Source organism: Ahaetulla prasina, chromosome 7, assembly GCF_028640845.1.
Source record: "Ahaetulla prasina isolate Xishuangbanna chromosome 7, ASM2864084v1, whole genome shotgun sequence".
NCBI lineage: Eukaryota > Metazoa > Chordata > Lepidosauria > Squamata > Colubridae > Ahaetulla > Ahaetulla prasina.
The window spans coordinates 92,846,320-92,867,995 of NC_080545.1; the positions used below are offsets into that span (position 1 = coordinate 92,846,320).

Below are 21,676 nucleotides of genomic sequence, written 5' to 3' on the forward strand. Positions count from 1 at the left end.
TCTGTCTGTCTATCTGCTGTCTACGCATGTTTTCTGTTTCTTCCTCTATCTCTCTGTAGAATCACTCCAACCAAGCAACCGCCTTAAATACCTAAGACAGTTGAGTCTAGAAACGGGGTATATTTGCAATTTGTGTTGCGGGAACATTACTAAGCTTTAGAGAATGGCTGTGTGATTGCTACAGACCCCTCTTTAATTCTTCTGTCAGAAATCCCTTTCAAGTTTATTTTTATCTGGACTCCAGAACTGAGTGACCTCAGGATTCATGGGCTCTCTGGAAATCCATTCAGAGAGATAATGAGAAGGCGATATAATTGTCATTCTCTCACCAGCTCGTCTCATGTTGTTCCCCAATTATATGCTTGGAGTCCAAAGAAAATTACAGGCCTGTCAGGTTATTGTTGTGGGGTCAGTCAGAACGATTTGACTTGGTGGAAGCTGAGAGATTTATCTTGGAAGTCTCGAAGCCTCAGGAAGGCCTCAAAATCTTTGCATAGTTCCCACAGAGAACTCAAAATGGTCTCTTTCAGGGTTTTTTTTGGCCTTTGCAGGTAATCCTCAACTTACAACGGTTCGTTTAGTGACTATTAAATGTTGCATCTGCACTGAAAAAAAAAAGTGGCTTATGATAGTTTTTCACACTTAAGAGTTGAAGTCCTCCAGACTTAAAGTTGTTAACGTTGGAGACCCCTGCTCTAGAACAAAGACGCCCACCTATTCCTTCAGATTCTCTGCTGGGAGTTTCCTCATATTTAATTGTCATCCAATTTTTTCCACTTTTTTTGGGGATTTCACCACTGGAGCAAGGCATCCGGCCCATGGGGCCGTCGTGGAAAATGTAAGGGGCCGTCCCGCGTCGCTTTGGCCCGATCTACCAAGTGTGAAGAGGAAACATCGGATCAGTGTGGCTTCGCCCCAGTCTACCCAGTGCGAAGAGGAAACCTGCCAACAGCTTTGAGGGGTGGGAGTGTCAAGCTGGCCACGCCCACCCAGTCAGCCACACCCACCCTGCCCCACGAGGTCAACCACAGCCCTGATGCGGCCCTCAGTGAAATAGTGTTTGACACCCCTGCTATAGAGTATCCTGCTTGAGCAGGTGTTCTGTCTCCTTCCCCACTTCAGACCCACGAGCTGGCCTTCAGCCAGTGGATTCACGGCTCTTATCAGTCCTGGCAGAGAAATCGCAGCTGCCTGCCAAAGTTCAAACAAATGACTCACGTAGCAAGACTTTCAGCTCTTTTTGAAACGGATCAGCTAAACTTTGCTTCCCGTGGAGTGAGAGCAGTCCCCAAAGCTCCTTATATATCCTGTGGGGTGGGGCTCCTGCCCCACCCTTCCCTTTGATGACGCCGCCTCTCTAATCTTCTGAAGCGCGGGTCAAGCCAAGCTTGATTATTATTATCAGCTGGGTATGAAGGCATAGCCTGGGGAAGGGAGGAATCAGGGGATGACGGCCTCATTACGTCCTCCGACTAGTCTGGTTCTGGCTCCTGGAGCCGAGCCAAAGGAATCGGTGCTCCTGTGGTAAGCCTTACTGGCCCGTCCCCCTCACTCTCGGAGTCACTTTCGGGCATGGGGCCAGGTTCGGGGGCTGGAGTCACAACAGCAGAATAACTCCGTTATTCTGCATTTTTCCTGCAGAACCAGAGAGGTACCAAATATCATGCATTAATCCAATGGAGCTTACCTGTAATGATGGATATCTTCAAACGATTTGTTGTTGTTTATGGCGAATACACACAAAAACCCCTCGCCTGTTCTCATGTACTGGTCACGCATTGCACTGTATTCTTCCTGGCCAGCTGTGTCCAGAATATCCAAGAGGCAGGTTTCGCCATCGATGACCACTTGCTTCCTGTAAGAATCCTGAGAAAAGGGAAAGGAAGAGGGAATAAAAAAATATCGATAAAGGAGAATATTTGTAGCTCAGGGTTGAAATGCAACATTAATATAAGTCAGTCCTTGAGATACAGCTGTAATGGTAGCATCCAAATTTTGATCACATGACCATGGGAATGTTACAACGGTCCTAAGTGTGGAAAACGGTCCCTGCACAAATAGTCCTCGAGTTACGACCACAATCGAGCCCAAAATTTAGAATAGAATAGAATAGAATAGAATAGAATAGAATAGAATAGTATAGTATAGTATAGTATAGTATAGTATAGTATAGTATAGTATAGTATAGTATAGTATAGTATAGTATAGTAGAAGAGAAGAGAAGAGAAGAGAAGAGAAGAGAAGAGAAGAGAAGAGAAGAGAAGAGAAGAGAATTCTTTATTGGCCAAGTGTGATTGGACACGCAAGAAATTTGTCTGGTGCATACACTCTCAGAGTACATAAAAGAAAAGATACATCATCAAGAATCATAAGGTACCACATTTAATGATAGTCATAGGGAAACAATATCAATATAAAACTTAAGGATACCAGCAACAAGGTCACAGTCATACAGTCATAAGTGGAAAGAGGTTGATGATGGGAACGATGGGAAGATTAATAGTAGTGCAGACTTAGTAAATAATTTGACAGTGTTGAGGGAATTATTTGTTTAGCAGAGTGATGGCGTTCGGGAAAAAACTGTTCTTGTGTCTAGTTGTTCTGGTGTGCAGTGCTCTGTAGCGTCGTTTTGAGGGTAGGGGTTGAAACAGTTTATGTCCAGGATGCGAGGGATCTGCAAATATTTTCACGGCCCTCTTCTTGATTCGTGCAGTATACAGGTCCTCAATGGAAGGCAGGTTGGTAGCCAATATTTTTTCTGCAGTTCTAATTATCCTCTGAAGTCTGTGTCTGTCTTGTTCGGTTGCCAAACCAAATTTATGTTGCTAAGTGAAATATTTGTTACCTGAGTCTGCCCCATTTTACGACTTTTCTTGCCACAGTTGTTAAGCGAATCATTGCATTTGTTAAGTCAGTAACCTGGTCGTTAAGTGAATCTGGCTTCCCCCTCCCCCTTGATTTTGCTGGTCATCGTATGGCAGAAGGGGATCCCGTGACCCCAGGACGCTGCAACCGTCATAAATGTGAGTCATTTGCTAAGCATCCAAATTTTGATCATGTGTGATCATGGGGATGTTGCCACGGTCCTAAGTGGGGAAAAACGGTCGTAAGTCCCTTTTTTCCAGTGTCGGCGTAACTTCGAACGGTCACAAAGTGAGCTACTGCAAAGCTGCACTCAATTTTCTGCCCTCCAATCAAAAAAGCTGCGAAAGTTCACGCATGTCTTAACAATTTTACCCAATTCATGCCCTATCATCAACCGCACACTTTGCCAACTGTTGGTAGGTATGTCATCGGATACTATTTCTGAGCCTGCCAATCAAGAGATGGTATTCAGGCGGTTCGGACCGGTTCTGCCAAACTGGTAGTAGTGACCTGCCGGTGGCGGTGGGCCTGCTCACCCGCTCAGGCGCTATGCCATCCTATTTAGCCACGTTTTCTAAGCCGCGTGAATACGTGCAAGCCATGCGCAAGCAAAACGCCTGCGCGGGAGGCCGTGCACTCAGATTTTCGGTGCGTGGCGAACCGGTGGTAAAATTATGTCAAACCCAGTTCTGCTGCCAATACACAGGGGAAAAAAAATGGGTCAGGTAGGAAAGAAAAGAATCGCTTTGCCGAAAAATCCAATTCTGCAGCTGCTGTTTTGCACCTCCTTGGGCACGAGGCTGAAAAACAATCCAGTCAGAGCTGAAGAAGCTTCTTGGATGAGAAGCTAAACGCCTTCAAAAAAGAAAAACCAGAAAGTCCAGTTGCCTTTTAGGAAAAAAGAAAAAAAAAAGCACCTTTGAGACAACCATGACCTGGATCAGGGGTCTCCAACCTTGGTCCCTTTTAAGACTTGTGGACTTCAACTCCCAGAGTTCAACTCTGGGAGTTGAAGTCCACAAGTCTTAAAGGGACCAAGGTTGGAGACCCCTGACCTGGATGACTGAGAATCTCTACAGACAAGAGGCTGGAAAAAAAAAATCTAATTTAACTTTCTTTGCACCAAGGTCCAACCGAGCATCGTGAGTCCAGTTCCTCCAGGCAGTTAATGTGCTTAAAACTATATTTGAATTTCAAAGCCTGGCCACTCTGATCACTGACTTCCCCGCTGTTTTTTTTAAAATGGGTCTTTCTTTGCCCTGAAAGCATTTCGCTTACATAACTTGGGACAGAGCTGGGATTATATAAAATGCAAACAAGACCGCAACAATCCCACTGAATCTTCTTCCTCGTGACACACCTACGAGAATACTTCTGTGTGTTTCCCAGGGGCCTGACTGACCTCATCGCCTTCATTTAGAAAATTCCACGCTCGGCAATTCCAGTTCTATAAACTGTTGTGACGTTCGCAGGCCGAGACCTAGAAGAGAACTGCAGCGGTGCAGACCAAACGGAAGGATAATTGAGGAACGGGAAATAAAAAGACGTGGAAAGACAAATAGGTACAGGCTGGGTTTTGCTCTGCGTCGAAGAAGCACCCGCTGCAAAAGATGTAGCTGGGGAAGGACCGTCAAATTCAGCCACTTCCGAGGAGACAAATATTGTCAAAAGCCAACAAAGAGATAATGGTTTAGCCCCCCACCCACCCCCGTTTGGGATAAGGAAAACTCAGAAATGGGAAGCCATCACGCTTGATAGTGAGCAATCTACTGTCAATCAAAAGATATCCCCTCCCTCTCCATCATGTTAGAATAGAATGGAATGGAATGGAATGGAATGGAATAGAATAGAATAGAATAGAATAGAAAATATGGAATGGAATAAAATGGAATGGAATAGAAAATATGGAATAGAACAGAATAGAAAATATGGTATAGAACAGAATAGAAAATATGGAATGGAATGGAATGGAATGGAATAGAATAGAATAGAATAGAATAGAATAGAATAGAATAGAATAGAATAGAAAATATGGAATGGAATGGAGTAGAATAGAATAGAATATAGAAGAGAAGAGAAGAGAAGAAAAGAGAAGAGAAGAGAAGAGAAGAGAAAATATGGGATAGGATAGGATAGGATAGGATAGGATAGGATAGGATAGGATAGGATAGGATAAAATTCCTTGTTGGCCAAGTGTGATTGGGCACACAAGGAATTTGTCTTCTGTGCATAAGCGCTCAGTGTACATAAAAATCAAGAACCACAAGATACAACAGTGATAGTCATAGGATAAATAAGCAATTCAAATCATACTAGGAAACTAAATAAAACAATATAAATCGTAATGATACAAGCAACAAGGTTAGAGTCATAAGTAGGAGGAGAAAGGTAATAGAAATAGAAAACCATTCGTTTAGCGATCATTTGAAGCTACAATAACACTGAAAAAATTGACTTATGGTCATTTTTCACACTTGCAGATAATCCTCAACTTACAACAGTTCCCGGTTCGTGACCACAATGCCACTGAAAAAAAGTGACTTATATGAGCACTCGCTTCCGGAGATCTGAGAGGCGACGCCAGCAGAAGGAAGGGAGGGGCAGGCCTGGATAAATGCTGAGTCATGGAGCCACACCCCACAGCCTATATAAAGGACCTGCTTTTGGCATTCCAACCTTGAGTCAAGCAAAATCTCATCTAGTTTGCTGATATCGGACTCTATCGCTGAAGTCACAACTTGGACTCCTGCCTGCCCTGATAAACCTCGAAGGAATTTGACAAGCTGCAGAGGCTTCGTTGCCACGTTTGATACGGACTTCCTTGACCCAGTTGTTGGAGGGGGTGGGGGACACGACACTTCCATTATGCTGCTTGTCCTTTTCTATATTGTTTTTTTTTTAATCTCTATGGATTCCTGGGCATTTGGATGGCCTGTTAGGTTCTTGGTATTCTCTGAGCTTGGTAGTTTCCCTGAAGACATCTTGTTACCAGGTTAGGTAACAGCATCAGTGCATGGGGGAGTGAGATTTGCTGGATCTTTTTATATATAGTCGTTTGCACTACAGATCTTGCTTGGGGTGTATATAACAGGTAGTCCTTTGACTTACAATTAGAAATGGAACCAGAAATTTGTTACTAAGCAAAGCGGTTGTTAAGTAAGTCACGTCCAGTTATACAATCCTTTTTTGCTCCAGTTAGTAAGCGAATCACTGCAATTGTCGTTAAGCAAACCCAAATTCCCCATTGACGTTGCTCGTCAGAAGCCAGTTGGGAAGGTCACAAATGGTGGAAAGGAAGGAAGGAAGGTAGGAAGGAAGGAGGAAAAGGAAGGAGTGAGGGAGGAAAGGAAGGAAAGAAGAAAGGAGGGAGGGAGGGAGAAGGATAAAAGGAAGGAAGGAGAGAAGGAGGAAGGGAGGGAGGAAGAAAAAGAAGGAGGAAGGGAGGGAGGAAAAGAAGGAACGAAGGAAAGAGAGAGGGAGGAAGAAAAGGAAGGAGGGAGGAGGGAGGGAGGGAAAGAAGGAATGAAGGAAGGAAGGAGGGAGGAATCAATCCGCCAAATGTATGGAATTCCCAGAATTCCCCAGCAAGCAAGGCCATCGCTAAGAATCCTGGGTCCTAAAATTAGCACATCTGGAGAATTAGCACATCTGCATGCTTACTCCAGAGTTTGTAATAAACCACACCACTGCGAAGTTAGTCACTCAAAATCCAGTTAAAGGAACAAACTCTGTATTTTTTTTTCTGATGATGCAAGCAGGGCGCCGAGTTCAGAACAATATCAACGTTTACTTATCGAAAGACATAAAAAGGGCACGGCAGGACAGAGCAAAGCTCCCGCCCTGATTAACTTTAAAGTCAGACCAGTTCACCAGACTGGGAGAGCAGCATTTTTAAGGTGGAGAGAGATAAAAAGTTAGCAGAGGGGTTATTAAGAACCATGGTGGTGCAGTGGTTAGAATGCGGTACTTCAGACTAACTCTGCCCACTGTCACCAGTTCGATCCTGACTGGCTCAAGGTTGACTCAGCCTTTCAATCTTCTGAGGTCGGTAAAATGAGGACCCAGATTGCTGGGGGCAAGATGCTGACTCTGTAAACCGCTTAAATGAAGCACTACGAAGTGGTATGTTATCGCTATCATGGTTACAGCCAAATCGTAAAAATCTGGCTTGTGACCAGACCACTAAACTTCCAGGGATTTTACCCAGATTGGTGACTCATGACACCAATTAAACCCTTGTGAGTTGATTAGCTTTGGGTTATATAAATCTTGCATAAATCTTGTGATTTAGCATAGAATTCTGAACTCAGCCAATTGCAGGTTTTTCAAGAAATAAATATGGCTTAAGAGGGAGACCTTCCCTTAAATGTTAGACCCTGCAGAGGACTGTCCCTCTGCCCCCACTCCCCTCCATTTAACTTGAAACCACGGTCAGAAACAACTCATAAAAACCAAAAGTTAAAAGTTAAAGTTTATCCCATTTGGCTCCAAAAACATGGTTCATTCATTGTAAAGGTAAAGGTTCCCCTCGCACATACGTGCTCGTTGTTCCTGACTCTAGGGGGCGGTGCTCATCTCCGTTTCAAAGCCGAAGAGCCAGCGCTGTCCGAAGACGTCTCCGTGGTCATGTGGCCAGCATGACTCAACGCCAAAGGCGCACGGAACGCTGTTACCTTCCCACCAAAGGTGGTCCCTATTTTTCTACTTGCATTTTTTACGTGCTTTCGAACTGCTAGGTTGGCAGAAGCTGGGACAAGTAATGGGAGCTCACCCCATTATGCGGCATTAGGGATTCGAACTGGTGAACTGCCGACCTTTCGATCGACAAGCTCAGCGTCTTAGCCACTGAGCCACCCATTTTGATTCACAGTTGTAAGCCTAAATTTGATATTTTTGCTTTGGGCTTTGAATATTGTCCGGTTTGGTTTATACAGTCTGATTATTGCTAAAGAGTCTATACAGGTAGTCCTCGACTTATGACCACAATTGAACCCCAAATTTCCTCTGCTAAGCGAGACAGTTGTTAAGTGAGTTTTGCCCCATTTTGCTACCTTTCCTGCTACAGTTGCTAAGTGAATCACTGCAGCTGTTGGTAACACCGTTGTTAAGTGAATCTGGCTTTGCTAGTTGAAAGGTCGCAAAAAGTGATCACATGACCCCACGGCTGTCATAAGTATGAGCCAGTTGCCAGGTGACTGCGTTTTGATCACATGACCATGGGGATGCTGCAATGGTTGTAAATGTGAAAAGTGGTCATCGGTCACTTTTTTCTGGGATGTAACTTCAAACAGTCACTAAATGTATGTTTGTTAATTGAGGACTATCTGTACTAGGATTGTTCACATTTACAGACTGCTGAATCTCTAAGGATTTGGGGGGGGGGACTTGCAAAATTAAGATGTTGCAAGCATGCACCATTTTTTTAGTTCATTTACTTGCTGAGCTGTGGTGGCGCAGAAGCGGTACTACAGGCTAATTCTGCCGACTGCCAGCAGTTCGATCCTAACCGGCTCAAGGTTGACTCAGCCTTCCATCCTTCCGAGGTCGGTAAAATGAGGACCCAGATTGTTAGGGGGCAACAGGCTGACTCTGTAAACCGCTTAGAGAGGGCTGTAAAGCACTGTGAAGCGATATATAAGTCTAAGTGTTATTGCTAAGCTAATACATTTATTGATTTGTCTGTTTCTTGGAGCAGTGCAGTGGCCTTGAGGTGGAGCTCTCGTCTCACAATCAGGAAGCTGTGAGTTCGATCCTAGGTAGAGGCAGATATTTCTCTCTCTTGGCACAATGAGAATATATCTGCTGAACAAAACTCTGCATTGGCGATAAGAAGGGCATCCGGCCATTAAATACTCCGCCATTAAACACTCTGCTAGTTCCATTCAGTTGCCTAGACTCTACCTTAAAAGAAGTTGATTGATTTGTCTGTTTATTGTTTGCCACCTATTTCACCATGTTATGAAAGTGAAAGGCCTCGTCGAGCATTATGTGACGTTCAAATGATCGAGATGGCATTGTGCCAACTTCCAGCTCAATGCTCCTTGAAGGAGCATAAAATTTCTAATATTAGATAGCCAACAGCCCTGAAAAATTGGGGGGGGGGGATTTTGTCACAAGATAAACATAGACAAGACTGTGGAAGAAACATGGAATTTCAGTGGAATTCCTCACAGAATCAGCTGATGAACTCGGAGGTTTTACAATACCACAATGGCAACTCTTGTGTTTTTAAAATGTGGAATAAGGTCGTGGCTTGTGGTAAACTATGAGAGCGTATTATGCAACTATGCAACCTCCACATTCTCAGTTGCTCTATACCATACTAGCAATTAAGCTAGCCTGAATTACAGGAACGCCTTGACTTATGATTATAATTGAGCCCAAATTTTTTGCTGTTCAGTGAAATGGTAGCTAAGTGAATTCTGTCCCATTTTACGGCCTTTCTTGCCACAATTGCTAAGTGAATTACTGGAAGTTGTTAAGTTAGCAACACGGTTGTGAAATGAATCTGGCTTCCCCATTGATTCTGCTGGTCAGATGTTGTGGTCCGCCAGCAGCCGGAAGCGGAGTTGGACAGTGAGGAGGCTGGGGAGGACAATGGGCCAGTCCTGGAGTCAGGGGAAGGCCTGGATGAGGGCACTGCGTCAGAGGCAGAGATGGGGCCAGGGCCATCTGGGAGTGATGCGCGGACTCCAGAGCCTCCAGAGAGGCAGAGGAACAGGAGGAGCTTGTTCCTAGTGCACGCATGCAAAGAGCTGCCAGAAGGCAAGAGCAGCTAAAGCAAAAAGGACGACTCGGGAGTAAGGCCAGGAGATGATTGGCCCCTCCCAGAAGGCTTAAAAGAGCAGCAATGGCTCTTGGGCTCTTTGTAGGAAAGCAACGTTGCTACAATTGTTTCTTGTTGGTGTCTCTTGTTTCTGAACTTCATGGGGCTTTGCCAAGAAAAGCCTTTGGGAGGCTGCCAAAGAAGACAAAGGTTTGTGATAAGTCCAAAGGACTTTTTCTGAAGGATTTGTTTTGGAATTAATTTGGACTAAGCTGGCAATGAAGTAATTCTCAGCTGTTCTAATAAAATATGTTTGTTTAGGACTGATTGTGTCTGGTAATAACTACTTGGGCCTAGGTCACAACAGAAGGTCACCCAAAAAGGATCACGTATCCCTGGGACACTGCAACCGTCATAAATACGAGTCAGTTGCCAAGCGCCTGAATTTTGATCACATGGCCATGGGGATGCTGCAACGGTCATAAGTGTGAAAAAATGGTCATAAGTCACTTTTTTTCAATACCGTTGTAACTTTGAACCGTCTCAAAATGAACTGTTGTAAGTTTGAGGACTACCTGCATTTAACCTGTTTACTGTGACTAGTTAGTCTGACTTTACAGGCCAGCAAAATTCTGTAACTTGTACTTATTATATGCAAAGTCACACACCAAGTTGAAGGGAAAGGAAGAATTGAGAGAGTAGAGTCCTCGGTTTACGACCGATTGTTTAATGACTGTCAAGAGCTGCAATGGCTTCAGAAAGGACGCTTCTCTAAGCTGCCCGGAGTCACTGTGAGTGAAGCAGCCATATAAATTTTCTTAATAAATAAATCAATATAGTTAATGCAAATGGGACTGAGCTAGAAAGTATGAGTTATAGACCAGGGGTCTCCAACCTTGGTAACTTTAAGACTGGTGGACTTCAACTCCCAGAAAGCTTTGCTGATTTAGGAATTCTGGGAGTTGAAGTCCACCAGTCTTAAAGTTGCCAAGGTTGGAGACCCTTGCTAGAGACCAGTGGTCACCAACCAGTGGTCTGTAGACCACTGGTGGTCCGTGAGAAAATTTTGGTGGTCCGCAGAAAAAATATTTGCGTTTTTTATATTGCCCTAAATCAGGGGTCCTCAAACTACGGCCCCTGGGACAGATATGTGCAATGAACGTTTGTGTTGCTACAGAGAGTCTCCCCCTTCGGGGGTTTTTTGTGTGGGTCGGAGGGGGGGAGAAATTCTGACTTGGGGTCTGCTTCAGCCTCCTGGTGTGGGGCTTTGGGCAAAGGTTAAAGGAAAGCGCTGCTGATGGCAAAGAGCCAGAGGGCCTTGTTCCAGTGGGACTGCCTCATGGCCTCGAACTGGCTGACCTTCTCAGCCCGCTGAGCTCCAAGCGACTGTACCTGGCCTTGCACTCCCGCAGGTCTTCCCTCTGCTTGGAAAGCCTATGCTCCTAGTCCTCAGTGAAGTGCTTCTGCTGAGCCTCCTTCTCGGTCAGGTCCAATTTGAACTGAGCTCTTTTGCCAACTCTTTCTCGTGGTGGCTGCTTCAACGACTGCTTTCTATTGGGGCCCTAAGGAGCCCGGACAGGGAGGCAAGGAGTGGCTGGCAGGGGAGGGGTGAGTAGACGCTAACAAGGCGTCCCTCGACGTGAGTGACACCGAATTGGCCACGCCCAACCAGTCACATGTCCACCTAGCCACACCCACCCAGCCGGTCATTAGGCAGATCATATTAGTGGTCCGCAGGATTTTAAATTATGAATTTAGTGGTCCCGGAGGTCCAAAAGGTTGGTGACCCCTGCTACAGACTATCCAACATCACTGACCAAAATAGTCTCGTAACCATTTGGATGGCATGGGTAGTCCTCGACTTACAACATTTAGTGACCGTTCAAAGTTATAACGGCACTGAGAAAAAGTGACTTAGGACCGCTTTTCGCGCTTCCAACTTTTGCGGAATCCCCATAGTCACGTGATCAAAATTCAGACACTTGGCAACTGACTCCTATTGGTTGGTTACAGCGTCCCAAGGTCGTGTGATCCTCTTTTGCGACCTTCTGACCAGTGAAGTCAATGGGGAAGCCAGATTCACTTAACCCCCGAGTTACTAACCTATCAACAGCAGGGATTCACTTAACAACTGAGGCAAGACGGGTAATAAAATGGGGTAAAACTCACTTAACAAATAGCTCACTGAACAACAGAAATTTTGGGCTCGACTGTGGTCGTAAGGCGAGGACTACCTGGATTACCGATTGACTTTCATCGATAAAGTCCATGCAACGCTCCAGCACAACGTTGACATCTGTAGGTCTCCATGCTTGAAACATCGATTATCCATTTCCATTTCTAGGTCTAGCACGACCACGCAATTCTTTATCATTCAATATTTTTTTTATTTGTTTACCGAAATATAAAATACAAAGAAAAATGAAAACGCGAGAGTGGCGAATATCTGCAGCTTGGGGGGATGATAAGGGTGGAGGTTGGTTCTCCGAGCATATGGTTTGGTTTCCAAAAGTTTTGTTAGAATAGAATAAAATAACAGCGTTGGAAGGGACCTTGGAGGTTTTCTAGTCCAACCCCTTGCTTAGACAGGAAACCCTGTAATATTTCAGACAAATGGTTCTCCAATCTCTTCTTAAAAACTTCCAGTGATGGATCAAATACAACTTCTGGAGGCAAGTTGTTCCACTGATTAATTGTTCTAACTGTCAAAAAAGTTCTCCTTAGTTCTAAGTTGCTTCTCTCCTTGATTAGTTTCCACGCATTGCTTCTTGTCCTGCCTTCAGGTGCTTTGGAGAATAGCTTGACTCTCTCTTCTTTGTGGCAGCCCCTGAGATATTGGAAAACTGCTATCATGTCTCCCCTGGTCCTTCTTTTCATTAAACTAGACATACCCAGTTCCTGCAACCGTTCTTCATATGTTTTAGCCTCCAGTCCCCTAATCATCTTTGTTGCTCTTCTCTACCCTCTTTCTAGAGTCTCCGCATCTTTTTTACATTGTGGCGATCAAAATTGGATGCAGAAAAGATGTTGTTGCCAGGCTAACATCTTCAGGAGAATTTAGGGGATGTCGGTGTTCGTGTTTTTCTGCTTTCAATGTCTTCATGCGGTCAGTAGGTCCTGTAATAGGGAGGTCACCTCCCCATCACAAGACCTATTGATCTACTGACCGCACAAAGCCTTTATAAACAGGAGCACACTGACACTAGAATCCCCTAAATTCTGCTGAAGATGTTACCTAGCCTGATAATAAAATGTTCAGAAAACAACTCACGAGCTCGGAGAACAAACCTCCACCCTCAAAAATGAAAAGAATGAGAAAGTAGGGAAGGAAAAAAAGAGGAAGAAAAAATGTATAGTAAAAGGGAAAAAGGACTTCTGCCTTTTTTTAGTGCAGTAGAATAAGCCAATAGCATACAGCTTCAGCTTTTTACTTTGGCATGATATTGTAGTTCTCGACTTACGAGTGCAACTGAGCCCGAACTTTCTGTTGATAAGTGAGACATTTGTTCAGTGAGTTTTTCCCCGATCTTCCTTATTACAGTTGTTAAGTGAATCACTACAGTTGTTAAGTTAGCTATACAGTTGTTAAGTGAATCTGGCTTCCCCAATGACATTGCTTGTCAGAAAATTGCAAAAATTGAGACCCTGGGGCATTGCATCCAGCATCTGAATTTTGATCATGTTGACTACGGGAATGCTGCAATGGTCATTAAGTGGGAAACATGATTATAGGTCACTTTTTTGAGTGCTGTTGTAACTATGAGCAGTCACTAAATGTTGGAAATCTAGAGCTACCTGTATAATATGCTAGCCATTTCTATAACCACAAACCTATCTAATCAGCAACAGTCAAAATCAATGTTTCATTTTTTCCCCTCCACCTCAAGCACAAAGTCCAGAAATGGTTTCCAAGTAGACAGCACAAAGTGCAGAAGCGGTTTCCAAACAAGACACCACACCATTCTTGATAGGATCTTATTTACCTCTATCGTAGGATCGTATTCGTCTACAAAATGGTTCTGGATGAGCTGAATTGTCAATGCACTCTTGCCCACGCCACCAGCCCCGACAACGACAAGCTTGTATTCCGTCATCTTCTGTAGGCCTAGGGAAGATCAAATGAAAAATACCCATAATAAATACAACATGGAAAGAATTGCAAAAAAATGAAGTCTGGTATCAAACCGATCAGTCTCAAACTAGTTGTAGAGTCCAGAGCAGCAAAGTGTCAACAAAGAATGGGGATATATTATCAAGCCCTTAGATCAAATTGAACAATTAATCAGCGGAACAACTTGCCTCCAGAAGTTGTGACTGCTCCAATGGAAGTTTTTAAGAAGATGTTGGATAACCATTTGTCTGAAGTGGTGTAGGGTTTCCTGCCTAAGCAGGGGGTTGGACTAGAAGACCTCCAAGGTCCTAACTCTGTTGCTCTATTCTATTCTGTTTTGTTCTGTTCTGTTCTACTCTATTCTATCTCCCTTATTGTCAGAATAAAAAGAACAATCAGACAAAATAATTGGTTGGGATATAATATTGTGATAGAAAAGTGCCTGTCTAGTAGACTAACCCATAACACTGTCCATTCCAAGTGGTCTCCTATCCCAAGTATTTATTTAATTTGAAAATGTACAGCAATGTGCATCTTTAATACGTAAGTCTAGGCAACTGACAAACCGAGTATACAAGTGTCTCTCGTGTGTGTCCATATGTGTTCATTCCCCAATACAATTAAAATTATCAGTTACAGAACCAAGGCACTGGATAATAAAATCCCAATAAAAACACTGGCTCTAATGCCTATAGAGGAAAGTCAGGCCTTCATTAAACTACCTTTGCTTTTACAATTTGGTCCATGTTAGCTAGGCACTGCCCCTTGCTAAGGCCCTCAAAAGTGCAATAAATCACGAAAGACGATACCTTTTAACAAAATAGAATAGAATAGAATTGAATAGAATAGAATAGAATTTTTTATTGGCCAAGTGTGATTGGACACAAGGAATTGGTCTTGGTGCATATGCTCTCAGTGTACATAAAAGAAAAGAACATCAAGAATTTTAAGGTATAACACTTAATGATAGTCATGGGGTACAAATAAGCAATCAGGAACCAATCAATACCAAAATGCATTTGTGGGAAAAGGTGTAATCAGGCTCCTAACAAATCAAACACCACCGATCAGATTCTTCAACCTATACAGGTAGTGCTTAACTTATGACCGTAGCTGAGCCCAAAATGTATGTTGCTACAGCAAGTGAGACATTTGTTAAGTGAGTTTTGGCCCATTTTAAGACTCTTCTTGCCAGAGTTGTTAAGTCAATCACTGCAGTCGTTAAGTTAGTAACACGGTTGTTAAGTGAATCTGGCTTCCTCCATTGACTCTGCTTGTCAGAAGGTCGCAAAAGGTGATCGCATGACCCCAGGGACATTGCAACCGTCTGTTGTGTCTTGCCCGCTCTCACCGCAGCCGGGGCCTTCTTATCTGCTTCCGAACGCTGAGGAATGTCCTAGTATGCCTCCCGGCCCCAGCCCTGGCTCCATGCCCAGACAGGCTGAGGAGGAGGAAGCACCTCCCGGCCCCAGCCCTGGCTCCATGCCCAGGCAAACGGAGCAACTAGACCCCTCCCCCTCCCCCACAGCATGTGAGCCTGAGGGAGGTCAATTACCAACAGCTGCTGACTGGAATGACCCTCGCTTCAGAATTGATAGGCGGTGGCGTCAGAAGGAAGGGAGGGGCAGGCCTGGATAAGTGCTGAGTCATGGAGCCACACCCCATGGCCTATATAAAGGATCTGCTTTCTGGAATTCTCTGAGTCAGGCAAAGTCTACCTTATCTTGCTGAAGTCACTTTCTGGTCTCCTGCCTGGCCGGAGGACTTTGCTAGGACTTTGGCAGAGCTGCGGAGGCACACCTGATTCGGATTTCCCTGACCCGGCCGTCAGCGGAGGAGTGGGTCACGACACCGTCATAAATGTGAACCAGTTGCCAAGCAGCTGAATTTTGAACACGTGACCACGGGGAAGCTACAATGGTCGTAAATGTGAAAAATGGTCATAAATCACTTTTTTCATGCCGTTGTAACTTTATACGGTCACTCAATAAACTGTTATAAGTCAAGGACTAACTATTTTGCCTCTGTTATGACAAAACTGCAGGTCACACTCTTCTGCTTAGGTTCAGTACATAGCCTATAATTCAGCTAGACATCAAGAGAGATTAACTGTTAAAGTCCGCTATTCAATGATATAATTCCTGGAAGATAGGAGGCTTCTATGCTTTTAACTTTTAGTCCTTGACTTATGAGCTCAATTGAGCCCCACATTTCTGTTGCTAAACGAGATATTGGTTAAATGAGTTTTGCCCCATTGTACAACCTTTCTTGTCACGGTTGTTAAATGAATCACCACAGTTGTTAAGTTAGTTCAGAGCATCTGCCTTCCCCATTGACTTCGCTCGTCATGACTCTGAGACACTGCAACGGTCGTAACTATGAGCCAGTTGCCAAGCATCCGAATTTTGATCACATGACCAGAGGGACGCCGCAATAGTCGTAAGTGTGAAACTGGTCATAAGTCACTTTTTTTCAGTGCCGCTGTACCTTCGAAAGATCAGTACATGAGTGGTTGTAAGTCAAGGACTACCCCTATGAGGCGAGTCTAACCCATGAGGTAAATTGGATTTGAACCACGCTGGATACTTGGTGCTCTCCACGTTTGGTTGTTTTCTTACAGACGTTTCATGACCCAACTAGGTAACATCATCAGCGCTAGAAGGGAGCAGGTTTGCTCCCTTCTGGCACTGATGATGTTACCTAGTTGGGTCATGAAACGTCTGCACGAAAACAACCAAGCTCAGAGATCAGCAGGGATCCCACAGTTCAACCCTGAACTGCAGATGCCTTTTTTCTATCCGTAATTTGACCATGAATGTTTTTCAACTTGAGTTTTTAATTCAGATTGATGTCTCCTCAGAAAAGTTAACTGTGACGTAAATCAGGCTGAATCAGATGGCGATGTGACCAAACCCAACCTTGAGTAAAGCAGGATTGGAACTAGGTTAGTCATATCCAAGCCTAATCTAATCTCAACATTTACAAGGTTTAGAAGCTTAATTCTGGTTGGTGTTTGAATAGGAGACTTCCAAAAAAAAGAAAGAACCAGAGATTCGGGTTTTAAACTGGGAAATGAAAAAAGACAACAGCCCACCCGCTTCGGTCTCTTTCCAAGAAAAACACATGGAAGCATTCAGGAAGTCAACCAAAAGTTGTGTTCCGCTCAAGAAGACTTTTAGCGAATGTCCCAGAAAAGCTACTTCCTCTTTGGAAGACCTTCAACACTATTCCTCCATGTTAACTCCAGATGGGTAACAAATGGAGACAAGGAGTCTCTCAAACAAGCAGGCCCGATGAAGGGCTTCCGAGTTGAGAAAAAGGTGCAGCTGGTGGCCAGGATCAGCCGTGTGATGTTCCCCTGGCCACAGCTGCACGTGTTTTGAAGGAGGCCTGCAACTGCATGCAAGACCAGCAGTGAAAATTTATTTATTTATTATTTATTTATTTGATTTTTATACCCAGCTAAGGCAGAGGTGGGGGAACCATGGGGCTTGTATGACTTGTGGACTTCAACTCCCAGAATTCCTGAGCCAGCCATGGTTCCCCACCCTTGGCTCAAGAATTCTGGGAGTTGAAGTCCACAAGTCACAAAAGGCCCACGGTTCCCCACTCTTGGCTCAGGAATTCTGGGAGTTGAAGTCCGTAAGTCACAAAAGGCCCATGGTTCCCCACTCTTGGCTCAGGGATTCTGGGAGTTGAAGTCAATAAGTTATAAAAGGCCCATGGTTCCCCACTCTTGGCTCAGGGATTCTGGGAGTTGAAGTCAATAAGTCATAAAAGGCCCATGGTTCCCCACCCTTGGCTCAAGAATTCTGGGAGTTGAAGTCCACAAGTCACAAAAGGCCCAGGTTCCCCACTCTTGGCTCAGGAATTCTGGGAGTTGAAGTCCACAAGTCACAAAAGGCCCACGGTTCCCCACTCTTGGCTCAGGAATTCTGGGAGTTGAAGTCCGCAAGTCACAAAAGGCCCACGGTTCCCCACTCTTGGCTCAGGAATTCTGGGAGTTGAAGTCCGTAAGTCACAAAAGGCCCATGGTTCCCCACTCTTGGCTCAGGGATTCTGGGAGTTGAAGTCAATAAGTCATAAAAGGCCCATGGTTCCCCACCCTTGGCTCAGGGATTCTGGGAGTTGAAGTCCACGAGTCATAAAAGGCCCATGGTTCCCCACCCTTGGCTCAGGGATTCTGGGAGTTGAAGTCCACAAGTCATAAAAGGCCCAGGTTCCCCACCCCTGGCTCAGGAATACTGGGAAGTGACATCCACAAGTCATTAAAGGGCCATCAACCCTAAACTAAAGGTAAAAAGTAAAGTAAAGGTTTCCAGTGGTGTCTGACTTTGGGGGGTGGTGCTCACCTCCATTTCCTAGCCGAGGGAGCCAGTGTTGTCCGAAGACACTTTCCATGGTCATGTGGCCAGCATGACTATTCACCGAGGCGCTGGAACACTGTTACCTTCCCACTGAAATGGTACCTATTTATCTACTCGCATTTGCATGCTTTTGAACTGCTTGGTGGGCAGGAGCTTAGGCAGGAACGGGAGCTAACTCCATCGTGCGGTGCTCGAACCTGGAACCTGTACTGTCAGCTTTCCAGCTGACAAGCTCAGCGTCTTTAGCCTCTCATCTAAGGGGACACAATTGCAAAACAACCACAGCCGCAGCCCGGTCACAACTCTGCTAAAATCTCCTCTTCAACAGCCAGACGGAAGCTGACCACAAACCCTGGGTGAGCATGCCGAAACCTTCACCCATACAACCTGAGCTGTACAATTGGGTGTTGTCCACATACTCATGTTACCAAACCCCAAACTGTTGGGGAGGACCTAACCCAGGGGTTTCATGCAGATGTGAAACAGGAATGATGACTGATCACTGAAGACAGAGGTCAAACACTGCAGCATAGTGTGTTCCGTTCCCCACCACTGTGGCTGATCCCAAAACATTCCATAATTGAATGTCTATTGAAAATTTCTAAGAGACCAAAGAACACAAGGATACGCATACACACACCCAACAAATCACTCTACCAAAAATCACTGAGAAGCGTGACCAAGACTGTTTTGATACTACAGGTAATCCTCGACTTATAACCATTCATTTAGTGACCATTTATAAAGTTACAACGGAACTAAAACGAAAAGTGGCATTACCATTTTTCACACTTAACAATCACTGCAGCAGCCCCATGATCAAAATTCAGACATTTCGCAACTGGCGTTTATTTATGACGGTGGCAGTGTCCTGAGGTTACGTGATTCCCTTTTGCGATCTTTGGACGAGTAAAATCAACGGGGAAGCCAGATTCACTTAGCGACCGTGTGACTAACTGAAGAAATGCAGTGATTCACTTAACAACAAGAAAAGCCGTAAACTGGGACAAAACTTACTTAACGACTGTCTCGCTCAGCAATGGAAATTTTGGGCTCAATTGTGGCCGTAAGTCGAGGACTACCTGCCTTTTGCAAACCCAGGTAGTTGGGTGCAGTCAGAAAACTATGGTGTAATTATCGGTTGTCCTTGATTTACGATCACAATCGAGCCCAAAATTTATGTCGCTACGTGAAACATTTGTTAAGTGAGTTTGCCCTATTTTGCGACTTTTCTCGCCACCGTTGTTGAATCAAGTGAATCGTTGCATTCGTAACACGGTTGTTAAGTGAATCTGGATTCCTCATTGACTTTGCTTGACAGAAGGTCGCAAAACAGGATCACATCACCCCAGGAAACTGCAACCGTACGTGCCAGTTGCCGAGTGTCTGAATTTTGATCATGGGGACCACGGGAAGCTGCAATGGTTGCCAAGTGCGAAAAACGGTCGCAAGTCACTTCCCTCCAGTGCCGTCGTAATTTTGAATGGTCACTAAATGAACTGTTGTTAAGTCGAGGCCCATTTGTAGTTAAGCACACTGGATAAACCAGTGAGCAATGAGCAAAATAAAACCTCCTGTCCAATTTTGAGAACGAAAACATTTTGGGGTTTAAGCATGAAGAGAGGACGGAAGAAAACAAGGAAACAACGGGATGAAGTCTTCGCACATCTGCCGTTAAACTGCTTTTTCCTTCCTGTGTAGAGCTGGCCAATAACTGGACAGAGAGCCTCTACACAACATGCTGTCCATGCCTCTAGCGACAGCAGATGGCAGCAGCAACAGCCACAATAAGAGAGAAAAGAGACACATACACACACCCACGTCCTGTACTCCTTTCAATTTCAACCTTTTCCATTTGCAGCCACCAGGATCCTGTGCTCTGCTTTCTTCACTATTATGGTGGGGAGGACAGGATGAATTTGATTTTTTTTTAAATTATGCAACCTAGCATATCAATTAAGTGTTTATTTCTCCGGTGGGACTGTCTCCCCAATCTACTGCTTCCGTTTTCGCCTTTCAAAGCCCCAATCCAGGGGCCTTTCGCAGGCCTTTGCGACAAACTATTTTTGTGTTAAATTTACGTTTTACCGACAAGGGAATAAAGGGAGATTAGCACAGATCTATTTCAAGCTAAACATAAACATAAATTTAACACTAGCATATCATGTAATCATATCATAGCCACGCAGTGGCTCAGCGGCGCAGACGCTGAGCTTGTCGATCCAAAAGTCGGCAGTTCAGCGGTTCGAATCCCTAGTGCCGCGTAACGGGGGTGAGCTCCCATGACTTGTCCCAGCTTCTGCCAACCTAGCAGTTCGAAAGCACGTAAAAAAAAAATGCAAGTAGAAAAATAAGGACCACCTTTGGTGGGAAGGTAACAGCCTTCCGTGCACCTTTGGCATTGAGTCATGCCGGCCACATGACCAAGGAGAGGTCTTTGGACAGCGCAGGCTCTTCGGCTTTGAAGCAGAGATGAGCATCGCCCCGTAGAGTCAGGAACGACTAGCACATATGTGTGAGGGGAACCTTTACCTTTACCTTATAGCATATCAATATTTCAATCGTCTTTCGCTCTCTCTCTCTCTACTTTTCCACCATGATTAAAATGAGTTTGTTTATAAGGCGGCTCTAATGGTTTCGCCTCTAAACTCCAGGCGAGATTATCTGGGGTTCCCACCACCGAAGCAGGCTGGACCCATCAGGAGAAGACGACACCAGGTGAAAACTTGTGAGGCATGGAGTTAAGGTCCACTCTAGGCCTTGGGACAGACGTTGAAGGATGACGGCCATCCATTCACGGTTTATGAACATGGTCTTGGGGCAAAAGTCGCTGGACCCAACAATGATGGGTGACAAAAGGACCTTGGGGTAGAAGTGGTTGGAACACTGAAGGGGCATCGTTAGATGGCAAAAAAAGGGCACAAGGCAACATTTAACAGAATACAGCTAGTCCTCGATTTACAACCACAATCCAGTCCAACATTTCCGTTGGTAAACAAGACGGTTGGGAAGTGAGTTGTGGCCCATTGTTACGACCTTTTCTTGCCACGTTTAAGCGAATCATTGCTGTCGTTCAGCTAGTCCACACGGTTGTTAAACGAATCCGGCGTCTCCATTATCAAAAGGTGGCAAAAAAAAAGCGATTTTTATATAACCCTGGGGGGGGGGGAGGGGACACCGCAGCACAGCCGTCGTAAATAGAGGTCCGTTGCCCTAATTCTGATTGCTGCGGCCAATGCGGATGCTGCAAAAAGGGTTGCCAATATGAGCAACGGCCCCCGTTCCCGCACCGCTGTTCGCTTCCAACGTCACTAAATGGAAATGGTTGTTCAGTCGAGGCCTAGCAGGATAAGCAAGAGTTGGGAGGGACTTTCGAGGTCTTCTAGTCCAGGGGTCGCCAACCTTGGCAACTTTTAAGCCTGGCGGACTTCAACTCCCAGAATTCCTCAGGTAGCAAAGCTGATGAACTTCAACTCCCAGAATTCCTCAGGTAGCAAAGCTGGTGGACTTCAACCCCCAGAATTCCTCAGGTAGCAAAGCTGGTGAACTTCAACTCCCAGAATTCCC

General features: G+C 44.9%; 1 protein-coding gene across 2 annotated transcripts in view; it reads right to left on the reverse strand.

Annotated features, from left to right (window-relative positions):
- The window catches only part of KRAS (KRAS proto-oncogene, GTPase), a 46,864-nt gene that overhangs the window by 23,514 nt on the left and 1,674 nt on the right, over positions 1-21,676 (reverse strand). Inside the window, exons 1-3 of one of the 2 annotated variants that reach the window (XM_058191110.1) lie at positions 15,461-15,480; positions 13,615-13,736; positions 1,688-1,866 (exon numbers count right to left, since the gene is read on the reverse strand). In XM_058191110.1, the coding sequence (XP_058047093.1) occupies positions 1,688-1,866; positions 13,615-13,725 (290 nt within the window). In that variant the 5' untranslated portion in view covers positions 13,726-13,736; positions 15,461-15,480. Of the gene's footprint in view, positions 1-1,687; positions 1,867-13,614; positions 13,737-15,460; positions 15,481-21,676 lie in introns of those variants that run through there. The other variant, XM_058191109.1, reaches the window with a different exon arrangement.